The sequence below is a fragment of the Dipodomys merriami genome, unplaced genomic scaffold, assembly GCF_024711535.1.
Source record: "Dipodomys merriami isolate MVZ:Mamm:240054 unplaced genomic scaffold, mDipMer1.0.p SCAF_3, whole genome shotgun sequence".
In the NCBI taxonomy this organism is placed as follows: domain Eukaryota; kingdom Metazoa; phylum Chordata; class Mammalia; order Rodentia; family Heteromyidae; genus Dipodomys; species Dipodomys merriami.
This window is the reverse complement of record NW_027204492.1, coordinates 18,016,453-18,033,306: the sequence shown is the minus strand read 5'-3', so window position 1 is coordinate 18,033,306 and position 16,854 is coordinate 18,016,453. Positions and strand designations below refer to the sequence as shown.

Here is a 16,854-nt window from a genome sequence, read left to right as displayed (position 1 = left end):
GCTGCAATGCTTGGTAAGAAATGTATGCATTATCCTGCCCATGTAATTGTAGCCCCTCTGTACAGTATGTTCTCAAATAAAATTAAAAAAAAAAAGAATATTGTTGTGGTTGAATCTGGCAATGAGTGAGGTAGGCATAAACTCCATGATCTTAGGAACCTAGATAATTGATCATTAACGGCATGAATATATTTGTAAATGAACATTGGCTGAACTCTCATGGTGCCACTGAGTGAGATTTAGTGGAATCAAGAAGGATAAACCCCATTTCTAAATTTTGTAGGGCTCTCATGTGTAAGGAGTGGATTTAGTCTGGGTTGCAACTTGAGCCCACATTAGAACCAATGAATATAATGAGAATACACACAGGCAGATACAAGATGAATAGACCACTTTCCAATGTGAGATTCTCAAGTTGTTTCAATGAAATGGTAAGCTCTGTATCCTTTGACATGTACAAGAAGAGGCTGTGTGTCTGTCAGTCAGTTTGGCTATAGAGGAAATCCTGTACTAGATGGGGAATTGTACCATACTACCATGAGAATCTTTGTAGCTCTGAGACAGTAGAGCCAAAGATGTATAAATCTAAACTCAGAGGCAATTTGCATTTCTGAAACTTGGGAGAGGTCTTTGACTTTTTCTTTTCAGAATCTCAGACACAAATTCCTTTGTCAAAGGTTCATTCCACCCAAATTGCGATTCCATTTCCCAGAAATTACCTGATGCTGGGCCGATGATTAGAGGCCAGCCAGGGGTAAAGGGACTGATTCCCATGGCAACCAGGTTGAAAAAAACCTGCCATGTGGAGAATTGTCAGCAACAGGCTACGTTTGCATTATAAATAGATATTTAATTCATTGAGATAGTTTGTGACGACTTTTGCATTATAAATAGATATTTAATTCATTGACATAAGTCTGACAGTGAGTAGGAAAGTTAAATCCCAAAGCAATTCTTTGTCTTTAAAGTATTTCATTGTTAATTGACAACTATTTTCTTCCTTTTAATACATGGAGAACTTGGTTCTCTAAGTGCAAAAAAATGGTATATGTGTTTTTAGAAAGCCAAGTAACAGTCCAGTGTCACAATATTTCTTACCATTTGTTTCTCACAAATAGTCTCACAAAAAGTCCATTTATGAGACTTTTCTCTGAGTACAGATGAGTGTCAGTTTGAACCATTTTGATACAGAAGAATCCAGGTTCAACATTAGCATTTCACAAGTCTGTTTCTGTTGTGTTTGTCTTTTCTTTATTAATGTTTTTTATTGTAAAAATACTGTAAAAATACAGAGGGGTTATAGTTATATGAGTAAGGTAAAGAATCCATTTCCTATCCAGCATTGTTACATCCTCCTTTGTTTTTCCCCTACCATCCCTTTCCTCTCCACCTCCCCGACTCCTCCCTCCACCCCTCCCCCGAAGTTCTAAAGTTCGTTTTCAATATAGTGTCTTCTACATCTCATTGTTGCAATGGGTCAACCCGTATCCTTATTTCAGCATTTTGTGTTTGTCTTTTCTTCATTCTGCTTTTCTAACTTTCATGCTTTTCTAAATTCAGTTTTTGGCTCTGGGATCTGCCCATTTCTCTTCTATTTGATAAAGAGCTAAAGCAATAAAGTGATCACTTGCTAATTTACAGGGCTCTATCATTAGCATTGACAATAAACACTCTGAAACATCTAAAGATCAGAAAACAAAATCCAACCTGATTCTAAAACCAAGGACTAAGGATGCGCCTCCTTCCAGTGTTCAAAATGCACAGCTTGATGGCTAGTTAGGGATCCAGAGTTTGGAGGGAGAGTGGTGTTCACCACAAAGCAACAATTAGTTTTGGCTAGATTCAAATGTAAAAGCACTTTTGAAATGCAATTTTTAGAAATGGTATAAGAAATTAGTATAAGCGACTAATAAAATCTCATCAAATGGAAATCAAAGTGGAACTTTGTACTTCTACATTCCAAAGAGCTTAATACAATTTAGCCCATAATACCCAGAGTGTTTCATTTTGTAAGGATAAAGGGAAATGGGATGCATTTTTGTTTCCCATTAACTTGCTGGGTAAATAAGCTTCCTAATGCAAGAATATAAGGAGTTGCTTTTGAAATTTTATTGAAGCCAGGGATAGATGAATCATTGTTGCTGAACTCTTACATATTGTCCTATAGATGTGCTTGCTTAGAATTAAACAGTTCTAAGAAGAGAGAAACTTTAGAATCATGAGTGAAGGGACCATGACTTCCTCTAGGACCCACAGACCAATTCTTATGAGGTCTTGCACAAAGTTCAATGAGGTAGGTAAGCCTCCCTACCCAATCCAACATCCTTAATAAGTGCGGAATCCTCACACATGGTGCCAAAGTGCATTTGGGCTGATAATAAGAGCCAACTTCTGTTTGGGATCCTGGGAAAGAACACTAGGGGGTTCCATGCTCCCAATCACATTGGCTTACTCACTCCATTATTTCATCATTTGAGGCCCATAACTTTGGGAAAATGAGACTATCTTTAAGGAAAGCCCAAACAATCAGCTTTTATCAACCACTTATACTTAGCAATGAATTAATTTATATACCGTGATGGCCGAGGATCAAAAACATACTTTGCATGTTTCGAAGTTCTGCAGAGGGTCAATCTTACCGTTTGAAAGCAAGTGTGCTATGAACCTAAAAGTGACTTGGTGAAGGAAAACAAAATGCAACTTCAGCATTTGTCCTCTTCACACTCAACTTGAACAGAAAATTAGCAATATTCATTCATGGGCTCAATAATGAGATGGAAGGATAAAAAGACCTCTGTTCAGTGACCTTATCTAAAGCCAAATTGCAAAGGGCTGTTATGGAGTCTTCCTTCCTCCTTCACCCCATCCTTGAACTTGGTCTCTATACTAGTAGTCCTGTGTCCTCATCATCTTTTACCATGGAGGTTAGCTCCAAAACACCAGTATTGTTAAGTGGTAAGTGGGCAACAGACTAATAGAAGAGTGCTGCCATATTTTTGCAGTTAAATAGTGAATCGTCTCTTTATTCAGAAGAATTCATTTTAATAGAATTTCATGCACCAGTCAATCAGCACAGTAAGGAGTTATAGGGGTGAGGAACCTCTCTCCAGGAAATATCTAGACCTAGTAGAGCATGTAACTCTCAGAATCCCATTGACATAACTCAGGTGATTAGAAGCCAAGAAGCAGTAGATAGAGCTAATTCTCAGGGTTAGCAGTCAGAACCGCAGGTCTCTGAGGGACAAGATAGAAGAGGAAAGCTTTTGTAAAGTAGATTATTACACTGGGACTGACAGCTCCATGGCAATTCCCTGAGAGGTTGACGAGGGAGAATTGGTGGTGGTGCCCATTTCTCCTTCTTGGTTACACTCTTCAAGGACGATCGTCTGGTCTCTTCCATCCGTCTCAGAACCCCTGTGTAAAGAAAAAACGTATGAGTGAGGGAGAAACCAGGTTCATCCACATGAAAATACATTGCACGCAGCAGCTCAGAGACTAGAGGAGGATTTGCTCCACTTGTTCCCCAAAGCACTTGATTTTCAGGAGTGTGAGATGAGCATTTACCTGGTTCGAAGTCGAGGCCACTTCTTCCATTCTATGGCTAGCACCACCCCCAAGGCTACCACAACCACCACAATCAGGCTACTTCGGACAATGTTGCCCACAGTGCACTCTTGAGCAGTAGGCCCTGTGGTAAATGAAAGAGCAGAATCAACGGTCAGTGTGTCAATGTTCCCCGTGATCTCATCCCTGTCACTCTGGCATCCACAGGGTCATATGGGAACCATCGGTGGGGTCCCAGGTATATTATGCCAGCACCCTTCATGGAGGTGTTATCCACTTACCTGCTGCCCCTACCAGCTCCAGGGTATCACTGGGTTCTGACCAAATATCAGGGTAGGCCTGGAGACGGTAGCTGCAGCTATAGTTTCCAATGCCTTTTCCTTCTACATTGTTGATGACAAAATCCCCATCCTCTGAGAACTGCTGAGGAGCTTCTTCTCCCTCATGTTCTAATACAAATTCCACACCAGGAAGAGGTCCTCGGCACTGAAGGGTGATGTCCTTCCCAAGTTTGAACATGGTGCTGGGCCAAGCTGACAGAGAGGGTTTGGGAGGCTTGTCTGTAAACAGTAAGAAACACAGTTAAACCAAATGCCTTTACACCTAGCCCTCTACCTCCTTACTCCTAACTGCTAAGAAGCCACAAAGATCTAAATGCTCATTGAAGTTCCCAGGATCTTACCAGTCACCCAAATCTCCAAGGTGTCACTGTGATTAGAAGCTGCAAAGGGAGCAGAGTCCAAATAATAAACACAGCTGTAGATGCCAGAATCTTCACTTTTCACCACTGGCATCCAGAAGTCAGCCCTGTACCCGTTAGGCCTCTGGTGCTCAATGGGCTGGTGAGTCCCCTGCTTCAATAGGACAAATGTTGAGTCTGGCAGTTCCCCTTGACATTGAAGAGTTATATTTTCTCCAGGGGCCACCATGGGAGCAGGCTGGGCTAATAGGCTGGGTTTCGGGAGTAAGCCTGGAAGAAATTAACTCCTGGTTAGAGAGAAGAGGGCAATTTCCAGCACAGCACCCATGGTGCCTCTGATCCAAAGAAGAAAGAGCTTGCCCCTCTGTGAGCTATTTGAAAACCATGTCTCACAAACCCATCTTTCCCCTCCTTTCTCCACTCCCATGGTGGCCAGTTCAGAGTATCATTCCCTTACCTGTAACGATGAGTTCCAATGTGTTGCTGGGCTGAATCTTGACAGGGCTGGTCCAGTCAGGGTGGTAGCAGCAGCTATAACGCCCTAAGCTAGCACCAGATATATTGGTGATGGGGAATGCTCCCTCAGTACTGGTGGAGCCCCAGAGCTGCATTGAAGTATTTTCTTCTTGCTTGTATAAAATGTACCCGACGCCATGGACTGGCCCTTGGCACCAGAGAGTAACATTCTGCCCCATTTGGACCACAGAACTGGGCTCAGCAAACAGCCATGGTTTGGGGAATGTATCTAGAAAGAGAACAAATATGGACAATGGTGAGTATGGAAACTTGTCATTTTCCAAATTAACTCTTTTACGTAGACATAACGATTCTCCTCCATGGTTTAGCTTAACCTTCTAAGAGTGATTACTCCCCCCACCCCTCCACAACCCGCTTAGCTCTTGCTCTATGTCCATTCCCAGTCTCGTGACTTGATTGTCCTTACCAGTCACCCAGATCATTAGGGGCATACTGGGAGATGAGCCCCTGTTTGACATGGTTGTCTCGTAGTAGATACAACTGTAATTTCCAGAGTTCTCTGCTTCAACTGAGTAGAGGAAGAAGTCAACTGCCTCTTCAGAGGCACTCTGGAGCTGTAAGGGCACCTGGGTTCCTTCTCGTAGCAGAGCAAACCTCATGCCCTGGAAAAGCCCTTGACAGCTCAGGGTCACATTCTTTCCAGGAAGCACCACAGGACCTGGCTGCACCATGAGAGTGGGCTTGGGGTAGTATTCTGAAATTATAAGAGATCACAACGTAAGAGAAGACACTCCCACAACATTCTGCAAATAGCTTTCCTAATAATTGCTTTTCCATATAATGATTATAAGAAACAGGTTATTTTTGCCAGTTGTGGGGCCTGAATTCTGGGCCTGGGCACTATCCCTCAGCTTTCAGCTCAAGGCTAGCACTCTACCACTTGAGCCACAGCACCACTTCCGGCTTTTTCTGCTTATGTGGTGCTGAAGAATCAAACCCAGGGCCTCATGCATGCAAGGCAAGCGCTCTACCACTGAGCCACCTTCCTAGCCCAAGAAACAGTATATTTTACTGTAGAAAGTTAGAAAATATAGTTTAAATATCCCCAAGAAAACACAATGGCACCAACCCAAAGAAAACTCTTTTTATATATTTATGTTCTGCCTGTATTTTATTCTTGCTTGTCCTTCTAGCTATAACTATTTATGTAGTTCAGACCTCACTGTGCTCACTGTTGGGTAGTCTAATATATTTCTCTTAACTTTATATTATAAACACTTTCCTATGACGTTAAATAGCCTCTGAAAAACTGTCATTTGTAATGGCTGCATAACATGTAGCTGGCGTTTCAAGGTTTTCTACTGTTCTCTGAGGGCCATCCAACCCACCAATCTCTGACAGTCTGGCTAAAGAAAGAGTGGACATTGAACCTAAAGCTCAAGGCCAAGCTTGAAAGATTTCAGAAATAGGGCAACTCGAACTTGACTCTTGGATTGGACACCCCCATCTGCCTCACTTCTTTCCTGTGAGTGAATTGCTTCCCTTCCCCACCTCCTTGTCTCCTGTTTCTGTAATAATATGAGCAGCTGTCCCACGTGGGCTGCTCACCATGTGCCAGGCACTGTCCTAAGCACTTTCTTAGTGTCCTTTAGAAAGAATGTTCTTCCTGCCCCAGCCCTTTCAGGATCCATACCATCTCCACCAGGATGCCCCCCTTCCTAACCTGTCACCACAAGCTCCACAGCATCGCTGGGCTGAGACCAGGTATCAAAGCCATAATAACGGCAGCTGTAGTTTCCTCCATCAGCAAAGCCCACGGAAAGGATCAGAAAGTGAATTGCACTCGCGCCTGGATTTGTCCAAGACCCATCACTGGATGCTATTTCACTGCCATCTTTGTACAGAATAAAGCTCATGTGCTGCTGGGGGGTGGAGCAATTGAAAGTCACCCGGGCACCAGGGGTGACCACAGGGCTGGCTTGTGTCTTGAAGAAGGGCTTGGGGTACATTTCTAGAAAGAGAGAAAACAATAGGACAAAACCAAGTTCAGAAAATAAAGCAAGCAAATACTGCCAATGTTTGGTTCTAGGACAGTGCTTAGCCCTCTTAGGCATTTTCATTCAGTAACAGGCACTTTTAGAAACCTGGCAGGTGACCTCTCACCCTCTCCTCCCTCACTGCCCCGGGGGAGAATTTGTCACTGGGACACAAAGGGAATGCAATGAAAGGGTAAACTGTCACTAGCGCTCTGTCTGCTGATCCTCTGAGCCTGTTTGCCCATTTGGATCGGAGCAGGAAGTGGTACCTGCTCCACCTCCCTTGAAGATCGGCTCTCTAGTCAAGTGAGATAATTGATGAGAAAATAATTAGAAAAATTAAATCACCCTCTCCAAACGCAAGCTATTAATAACGATTACGGCTATTAATATCATGCAGCCAGAGGCCCTGCCTGACACTCCCAGCGCCACGCCTGCTTAGCTCTAAGATTGGACACAGGCTCCTAGGACCAGCAGCAAAGTTTGTGGACAGGAGAAGAGTGTTTGACAGGGGCCTTGCTTTCCCCTCCTCCCACACATCCTCTTTCAAGCTCTACCTTTTATGACCAGCTCCAGGGGCTTACTGGGTTCAGACCACTTGAAGGGGATCTTTCCAGTGTGCGTGCGGCAGCTGTAATTGCCTTGGTCTTTATCCTCCATTCTTTGGATAGTAAAGAAGGCTTCTCTCCCAACCGCACCAAGTTGCTGGACAGGTTCCTGCTCTCCCTCCTTATACAGAGCGAACTCCATGCCCGCCAGCCATCCTTTGCACCGGATTTGCAGTTCCTGACCCCGCACTGGTGGGGGAGCCGAAATAACAGGTTTGGGGAGGATGTCTGAAAAATGAAATGAATGAGGTTGCAAAGGAATTAAAAGTTTAGTCGTGCCCAGATGGGACACTCGAAGTGACTTGTCAGGAAAAAAAAAAAAACGCTATCTTGGCTTGTAAAGTCTTCTCTCACTGCCTCCCCTCCCCCAGCCCTGTGCCCCTGTCGCCTCCCAGCATTTTGGAGTCACAGAGGACCAGCAGATCACCCCGGGGGAAGATCCTCTGGCGTTTCTTACCTTTCCCCACTAGCTCAAGGGCTTCACTGGGCTCAGACACAGCCATCTCCTCCCATGAATGGCAGTGGTAACTCCCGGTGTGGCTCTGGGTCAGGGAGCCAAGGGGGAAGGCAGCTCGGACCTGCTCAGAGGCAGGACGAGTTGCGATCCAACCGGTCCCGTCCTTCAGCAACACAAACTCCTTAGTGGAGCCAGAAGGGCTTCTGCACCACAGGGTTAAGTTCTTCCACGGGGCCAGAGGGAAGTTCGTCTCTGCCCACAGCTCAGGCTTGGGGGTTGGCGTGATTATTTCTAGAAACAGCAGGGTTAATGAAGCCATTCTCTCTTCTTCCAGCTCTCCCTCCTTTCCTTGCCCTTGACACACTCCCACCACCAAAACACCGCCCCCCCACAATCAACACACCACATTGTCCCCTTTGAACTCAAACCTGAATCCCTCCTTTCCTCCTTCCTGGCTTCCTTTTCTTAGGTATTGGGGAAAGGGGGAAGCAGATGCCTCAGCTGAGACTGAGTGCCAAAGCTTTTTTTTTTTGGGGGGGGAGGTGAGGTTGCAGGCAGAAAGGCAGAGTTGGAAGCTGAATTTTGCCAGCAGTTTTAGCAAGTGCCCCTTCCTGGCTGTCCTTTCCTCCCAACCAGTGGCTCTGTGCACACTGACACTGTCACTCTCTAGTTATTTCAGATCTCCAGAAAGGAATGTCCCAGTCTGGAACAAGAAAAACTCACCAGTCTCTTCTGTCAAGACACCATTGCACAGTCCTGCAAAAGAAACTGCTGCCAGGGCTCTGCCCCCTCCTCCACAGGCCTTTACCCCGGCCTTCTGCCCAGGCCCCTTCTCCACCTCTTGTACTCACCACAGCAGAGAATGGCCGTGACTATGAAGAGCATGGTGACCCCTTGAGCTGCTCCCAGCAACCAGGCTTCTCTAGGGAGACCAGAAAAGAGATGAGAGGAGTTGCTGGGATTAAGGGGAGGGCGGAGAGAAGGGGGCGGCAATTTATGTCATTGGCTTGCTCACTACCCAATCAGGATTGGGTATAGCCAGGATAATGGGACCTAATCTTTTGTGACATCGTTGACTTTTCCTTTTGAAGGCCTAGCCACCTAAAAACTTCTTGTTCTTTCATGACCCCTCCCCTCTCCCCAGCCTATATCGTATATCAGTTCCCCATTGCCCCTGATTAGGCTGGTGCTGGAGGTGAGATGTCAGATGGGAAAATGCTTTTATATCTCTAGCTCTCAGAACTCTTGGAACTCAGTGTGATCAGCAGCTCTGAGTGGTGGGTGTGAGGGTGGACTATTTCTCCATCATCGAGTTTAAGTTTGGAATCAGTTGTTCTTATGGCAGTGTTGGTCCTTAGACCGACCTGCCTCACCTTGTTATGGAGGGGTTGCCAAGGCAGCCGTGATGAATTACCAGAAGACTGTCAATGCTAAGCTAAGCTTGTCGGAGTGGGATTTCCCCTCCCCTGACCCAGATTATGACTACAAATGTGCAGCAGCTCTAGGGTATGGTTCCTACGGAATTAGCTGCTAATAAGCCAAAATCCACATCATAATTTTCAGTTAGGAAACACTGATCTCCCTCCACTGCCCCCTCCCTGCTACTTGTCAGGAAAACATGCTTTTTAAATTGCTTTCTCCCAAACCTGGCTTCCTTTCTCTCTATCTGACTTGCTCTCACTTTCTCTCTCTGAACACAGGCCCTGGGCTGACTGGGCCATTATAATACTTTTTCAAAACCTGCCTTGGAGGTTAACTTAATATGTATAGGACACGGGACAAAATCTGAAACAAACTGAATTTTGATCACATGGAAACTTTTTGAAACAAATCAAGTGGTGTTTTTTTTTAGAAGCCTTAGGCGCCCCTCCCCCCAAGCATTCTGTCCCTCAGACCCCAGTGGAAAACACAGACACACATCATCATAGTCATCATCCATTGTGTATTGAATATTCTGAGACACACAAAGGTGGCAGAAGAGCATAGCCAGAAGCAGGGGGTGGAGGAAAAGTAGGCAAAGCATTCAGGAGGTGAGGCTTCCACCAGGTTAGGAACTGTCATTTTTCTTGTCCTTCCTAAATGGAATAGACAAACCAGGAGGATCAGGGACAAAATTGGATAGCCCAGAGGACACCAAAGGCTCAGAGGAAATTGCAGGAGGGTCTGTCTGGTTTGTCCTTTTCTTAGTCAGAGGAATACGTCTGATTCTTGGCTCCATCCATTGCCTCATCAGGTTAAGACTCTATTCCCAGGATGGTCTGCACAGGTGGTTGGAGGCCAGTGTGGCAGGGAGACAGGTTTTTAAAGCAACTAGGATGAACCACAAGGCTCTCTAGCCCTTCATCTGGAGGTAAGGGCAAAAAGTTGGAGTTGTATAAAGACCTTAGATACAGCATAGCACAGCTTCTTACAAGAGTTAGTAAGGGGAGACAGCAATCATGTCTGAGGGACAGGATGGTATCCAGGAAAGGGGAAAGGTGTTAGCACTCCAGGAGGGGTGGGGCTCCTGGAGGGGTGGGGTCAGCCAACGTGCTTCTGATTACTTCTGTAGCCTCTGAGATTTATGCATCTCTCCACCCTCTGGCTTGGGTGATGACCCTTCTGTGAGGCGAAAGAGAAAGACCTGGGTTGAGAAAGTTTTGTCTTGTAAGCCTGGAGGGGTGAAGGGAATACATAGGGTTTGCCCACTAGAGCCTGTCTCAACCAAAGAGTGACCCATTCCTAAAACTTAAAAGTATAGACTCAGTTAGCTGGAGAAAGAGGGAGCTGGGATGGGACAGTTACCTGATTCTGAGTCTCCTACACTTCCACCTTATCCACAGCACTATCACCAGCAAGGAAACAAACTGCATGATTAAGGACATCCGGATAGCTTCATTCAGAACATAATTCCAGGTGAGAATTCCTGTGACCAGAGAAGACCAGAAACAGGGGCCTTGATGGGGACAGGGCAGGTGAGTACATTCATGGGCTAAGAAGCTAGTTGCTGAGATGACTTCTATTGGGAAGTGGGGATGGGAGTGGCCTTCCTTTTCCTGGAACAGGGGACCCTTGACAGTATTGTGCTTACAATTTTGGGGTGATTGTCAGATCACTCCAGGGGGACGGCTCCCCAAACCAAGGGTCCTGGTTTCCCAGCTCCTCAATCCCCTTCCTGTATCTTTCTGGGCACTGCTTTGGGATCTCCAGAGCATGGGGATAAGCATTTCACATTCACATTCCTGTGGGGGGGGTTATCATCTTACCTGTTGGCCCCATCAGCTTCAGAGGCTCACTGCGATGTGACCAGATATTAGGGTGTGCCTCGACACGGTAGCTGCAACTGTAGGTCCCCGTGCCTTTCCCTTCAGCATTAGTGATGATGAAGTCTCCATCCACTGAGAACTTCTGGAATGTTCCACGTTCTTCCCATTCCAGAGAAAATTCAAGTACTGGATGAGCAACTCGGCATTGTAGAGTGATGGTCCTTCCTAGCTTGAACACAGTGCTGGGCCAAGCTGACAGGGAAGGTTTGGGGGGTTTATCTGAAACCAATTCAGAGATCAGACTGAGAAATGACTTTGAACACAGTACACTTTCCCCCACCAAATGATTCTGAGCTCTCCATTTGGTCTTAACTTGCTTTTTCCTCCAAGGTTGGCTGTGCATTACATTCCTTTGCTCTCTCCATGGTGCTCTTCAGATTTCTGTTTCCTAACTTCAACTGGGAGACCACACATTCATAAGCTCCCTGGCTAGAAGAAGAAGAACTTTCCCACAAGACAGAGTTGGGCTGAGCCATGCTTAGTGGTAGGGCTTGAGGAACAATCCCGAGAAACAAGATCTCCAAAGGATTTAGAGAAAATTCTATACCACCCTCCTAGTGCTTTGTCCTTGACTCCTAGCTCTAAGAGAGTGCTAAGGGTTGCTAGCTTCTTCTTAGACTACTGTAATGATGGAAAAATAAACAGGATTATGATAAGAATAATTTTTAGTACTTGCCTACAACCACAAGATCCACAGTGTTGTGTGTTGCCATCTTAATGGACGTCTTCCAGGTGAGGAAATAGTGGCAGCTATAGATGCCAGCATCACTGTAGGTCACATTATTGAGGAAGAATGATTTGTTGTCACTGATACTGGAGGCATCCAAAAATTGAAGTGGTTTGTCTTCTCCTTTCTTGTAGAGAGCTAGTCCCACTCCATCCACTGGTCCTCGGCATCGCAGGCTCACATTCTGACCCATTTGGACCACAGGACTAGGCTGAGCAAGTAGCCAGGTCTTGGGGAAAGTATCTAGGATGAAACCCAAAATACGGTCTGACTTCCCCCTCTGACTATTTAGTGTTCTCTCCCTCCTCCTCCAGCCTACTTTTGGTGAATCCCTCCCTAAGCCCAGCTATACAAAGTCTGTACCTTTCTCCATTGTTAGCTCTAGCTGCATGATAACATTCTCCAGGGAGACCCAAAGGGAGTTTTATATCCTTCCCCTCTAGCATATATTCCATGTCATTCCCTTCTCTTACCAGTTACCCAGATTTTCAGGACATCACTAAGGAGTGAGCCTCTGTATGAGCCATCATAGTAAAAACAGAGGTAATGTCCAGTATCACTGATCTTCAGAGACTGGAAGAAGAAAAATGCCTCATTTTTTATTGATTTCTTGTGATAAAAAGAACTCTCCAAATCTTCAACTCTCATTAAAGCAAAAGTCATTCCATATATTGGCCCTTGGCACCTGAGACTCAGGCTTTCTCCAGGTGCCATGATGGGCCCAGGATAGGCTGTCAGAGTTGGTTTGGGGTAGAGTCCTAGAAAGGGAAAAAATCCTGAAGTTAGAGGTAAGATGATTGCTCTCTGTTCTTTTTTATATTTTTCTTTGTTCTTTGGACAAAGAGTAGTAGTATGAAAAACTACCCTTTCCTCCCTCGCTCTTCTTTGTATCTCTGCCTCCTCTAGCAAGTAATCATTTATGTCACTTCCCTCTCACTGCACTGTCAGCTCCACTGAGATCTAGTTCTGTGTAGGTGTGTGTTCAAGTGGAATATCTAACCTTATAATTTCCAGTAACTTCAGGATGGACAGATGTTTTTTTTTTTGACCTGAGAAACCAAACCTCTATGAAACAGTTTGATTCCATCTTGCAAGCATTGTAGTATTAAAGGAGAGCATGTGAATGCATTCAGCTCATCTAAAATCCTATTTCTAACATGAACTTGGAGGCCAACAAGCAGGGTTTAGCTAACAAGTCAGTAGCCCAGTGAAATCTCTGTTAAAACTGTCCGACATTCATTTCTCTTGATTGTTCATCTAAGATGATTATACTATAAAAATGAGGTCAACCTCACCCCCATACCATTCCTTCTCACCCCTATTACAATCCTAGGAATAGCCACCCAATCCATTGTGGAACATTTAGGATACATCAGACATCACATAGGTCTAGGTGTAAAGGGTAAAGAAGACAGTCCCTACTAATAGAAACTTATGAAATAGAGGAGAATGCCGAAGAACAGGTAACTACAGAAGTGTGTGTTGGTGAAACCTATGCTTGAAGAGTATGTGTGCAATAAGCATCCATACACGCAGGTCCAACGGGCAGTCCTTTTTTCTTTAATCCTCCACAAAAAGCTACACTAACAAATTAGTATCTGTCATTTATCGAGAACTTATATGCCAGGCACTGTACATATATTAAACTTAGAAAAATCCTCACAACAACCCTGTGAGGTAGGCATTATTCTTAGACCAATTTTGCACATCAGGAAACTGAGGCACAGAGACACATGATACAATAGGTTGGATAGATATTGTTATTGTGTGTTAGAGAGGAGGAACCCAAAATGTAGAAAAGTAAAGTACTTGCTCAAGCTCATACAGAGAGGCAGTGTCAGAGGTGGAACTAAAAACGGGTTATTTTTTTGTAGCACTACAGTTTTTCTTAGTTTGATGTAGGGAGTATTATAAATCTAGATAATGCCATTTAGAAACATCCAGGCCATGGGGTAGGAGAGTTGGGGTTGGAGTGTGTGTCTGGAATTTGAATATTTGGGGGGGGGGGGACGTTTTCTGTGTTTACAGCTTGGTGCTGCCTTTGCTGGTTTTACCCAAGTACTTTATCAAATCATTTGAAAGCTATGACCTGTTACTTTCTTTGTCCTTTGTTTTGTGTGTGTGTGTGGTAGTTGTTTTTGTTTTTCATCCCCAGCTCTAGCAAATTGTTCTGTTTCCCACACCTCAAAATAATCATCGTGAGTCAAATACATTTTTAAAAAATTAAAAATCAGTTTTGAAGATTGCAGTGGCAGTGCCTGGCACATATTAGGTGCTCAATAAATATTTATTGAACAAATGAATGAGTGATATCCAACAACTTAAGAACAACAAAGTTACAATGAGATAAAGCTGCCAGACAGTTGCCTGGGCTTACTCACTAACCAAATGTTTAGCTCCCATATATTTGCCTTGAAGCATGTGTGATTCTAATTTACATCTCAGGGCCTAAGACCTGGCTGAGGAAAGCAAAACCCCAGACCCAAGCTCAACGAGTCATGATCCCTGGGATAACAATTGTCAGATGCCAGCAGCCATGGCCACACCCACCTGCTACAACCAGCTTCAGTGGGTTGCTGGGCTCTGACCACAGGGTGGGGAGCATCTGGATGTGAGTGCGGCAGATATAAACCCCTTCATTCTCAGGTGTCATGTTGTCAATGGAGAATATAGCCATTGTTCCAGTTGGAACTTGGTAATCCACTGGCTCTGAATATCCCTCCTTAAACAGCATGAACACCAAATCTTGCAACCAGCCATGGCAAAGGATGTTAACACTACATCCAGGAAGAGGAGGGGTTTCAGCCTGGATCCAGAAGATAGGCTTGGGCAGCTGGCCTGGAAGGAAAAGATGAACTGGTATTAGATTGAATTCGAACAATGCTGCCCAGATGGCAACAGAGAAGAGCTCTGCTTGAAACAGCTCCCCTGTATGATTCTCATTAGTCATCCTACTTCTCGTGCTCTGTTCCAGAGTCTATATCCTCACTGTGCAATCCTAATACCCAAAGAACACTTATTTTTTTAAGGGCCCAATATATACATGCATAAGTGAATGAATGAATGAATGAATGAATGAAACAAGCCCTGCCTTGGGAAGGCAAATCTGAATCAAGAACTGGGGCATATTCTCAAGCCATCTATCTCTCTCTTCTTACCTGGTGCCTCTAATTCTAGAACTTTACTCGGCTTTGACCAGGTTGTCTCCTTCCAATAGCAGCATCTGTAAAGACCTGTATTGGACTCTGTGAGGGCACCTAAGAAGAATGACACTTGGAAGGTCTTGTGGAAAGGACGGATCCAGGTCATCTGTGTGGTATCCTTCAGCAGCAGGAACTTGCTTGATGTCCGAGAGGGGCTTCTGCACCAAAGGGTGATGTTCTCCCAAGGGGCCTGGGGATAGTTCGACTCGATCCACAGCTCCGGTTGGGATTCCATCGCTGCTATTCCCAAAGATCACAAAGATATGAGCATGCCAACCCTCTCCCTCCCACAGTGTACCCCCACAAGGTACTTTAAATCAGCCCTCAGGCAGGGCTTTCCTTTTGACCTCCCTAGGGCAAAGGAGTGTCTGCTCATGTGGGGTGTAGGAGAGGGACCCCAGAATATTGGTTTGGGAATCTAAATGACAAATGAGCTGGAAACTAAAAGTGCAAATAAATCTCACCACTCTTCCTGGAAAACCAAGTCGTTAAGGGAGGGGCACCCCAGTCTCTGTTTGGGATCTCAAGGTGGTGATGGTCAAGGTCATATAGGCAGAGCAGTGTTTTGGATCCTTCAGGAAGGAAGGTATGTGAAGGGGTGGAATTTGCTTACCTGTGTAGGTCATACCCATACTCAGCCCTGAAAAGAGAGACTATGGTGAAAGGAGCCCCTCTCTTTGCTACCTTGCCCTCCAACCTTAAATACCCTTCCCTTCCTCCCAAGGAGTCCACTGTGAGGGGTAACTGTGATAGAGTCACTTAACTGTCACCTCTTCCTTATACTCACGAATGCAAAAGAGCAGGAGAATGAATTTCCGAAGCATGGTAGTCACCTCCCCGGCTCTGTCCAGGGTCACAGGGCCTCTAGAACTGGATGTGTACTTGGAGTCTTGAAGTGTTTTGCTCCTCAGCAGGTGGTGGGATCTAAAAGCAGAACTGTACTTACTCAGGGACTTGTTCTGCTCCTTAAAGTTCAGTTGACATCACTAAACTGCACTTGACAAGCCTAAATTCTATTTTCGCATAGGCACACATAGCCTTACAAAGCCACCTGCTACTTCCTCTTTGGGCCCCAGATACTTATTCCCTATTTCCCCACTGAAGATTGTTGCTGGCTGTTATTTAAGATGTCATTTCTCTTGTCCCTAGGATCATGAAGGTTCAGAAGGTGACCTAATCCAAGTCTGCAGAAGTGGGAAATACAGGAGTCATTTTTTCCAATCCCCTACACCACACACACACACACACACACACACACACACACACACACACACACACACACACACACACACACACACACACACACACCACACATTTCCTCTAACAACTTAGCAAAGGAAACATTTACATCCCATGTTGTTGATGAGGAAAATGAAGTGTGGAGAGAAGATGTAATAAAAAAAGATATTATTTAAAGCAAAATTCAAATCTATGTTTAAGGCCTATATGCTAAAATTTATTCAACTTCTACCTGTGTCCACCTTCATTCTCCCTCGGCCTTCCTAAGAATACATGAAGATCTGACCTTCTATGAGGTGCTTCAGATCTGAATTACAATTTTAACTCCAGAAGCTCAATACTCCCTTCTTAAGTAGGTATTGGAGAATCAAGCTGTTTATATTTAATTAATATAAATTATACGTGGTTCATTGACTGTCCATCACATTGAACTAGCTTTGTTCACTGCCCCTAAGGATATTGGATTTAAGGAATATAGAAAAATATTTGAAATCAGAGAGGGTTCTGGTTTTCCAGAAAGTCACTATGAACATATGAA

General features: G+C 44.7%; 1 protein-coding gene across 4 annotated transcripts; it reads right to left on the bottom strand.

Moving 5' to 3' along the window:
- Positions 1-3,026: 3,026 nt before the first annotated feature.
- On the bottom strand, positions 3,027-15,976 carry Igsf1 (immunoglobulin superfamily member 1). 4 transcript variants are annotated; one of them, XM_070039720.1, is made up of 19 exons: positions 15,865-15,976; positions 15,691-15,717; positions 15,033-15,314; positions 14,425-14,712; positions 12,348-12,632; positions 11,824-12,117; positions 11,088-11,366; positions 10,627-10,747; positions 8,694-8,764; positions 8,566-8,598; positions 7,843-8,133; positions 7,335-7,613; positions 6,465-6,752; positions 5,208-5,495; positions 4,722-5,009; positions 4,247-4,534; positions 3,846-4,124; positions 3,565-3,688; positions 3,027-3,414 (listed from the first exon to the last, which is right to left on the bottom strand). In XM_070039720.1, the coding sequence occupies exons 1-19, from the start codon at positions 15,899-15,901 to the stop codon at positions 3,279-3,281; spliced, it is 3,978 nt and encodes a 1,325-aa protein (XP_069895821.1). In that variant the 5' UTR covers positions 15,902-15,976; the 3' UTR covers positions 3,027-3,278. The 4 variants fall into 4 exon arrangements, with proteins under 4 accessions (XP_069895821.1, XP_069895824.1, XP_069895823.1 ...); XM_070039723.1 differs by having other exon boundaries at positions 15,033-15,317; positions 15,865-15,884; XM_070039722.1 differs by lacking the exon at positions 15,691-15,717 and having other exon boundaries at positions 15,033-15,317.
- Positions 15,977-16,854: the final 878 nt, after the last annotated feature.

Coding starts and splice junctions, on each gene's coding strand:
- Igsf1 (XM_070039720.1), bottom strand. CDS start 15,901: ATGCTTCGGAAATTCATTCTCCTGCTCTTTTGCATTC. Junction 12,633..14,424: donor ACTGAAGCTGGTTGTAGCAG/GTGGGTGTGGCC, acceptor TTCCCTTTCTAG/GACTCTACCCCAAACCAACT. Junction 5,496..6,464: donor TGTGGAGCTTGTGGTGACAG/GTTAGGAAGGGG, acceptor TTATAATTTCAG/AATACTACCCCAAGCCCACT.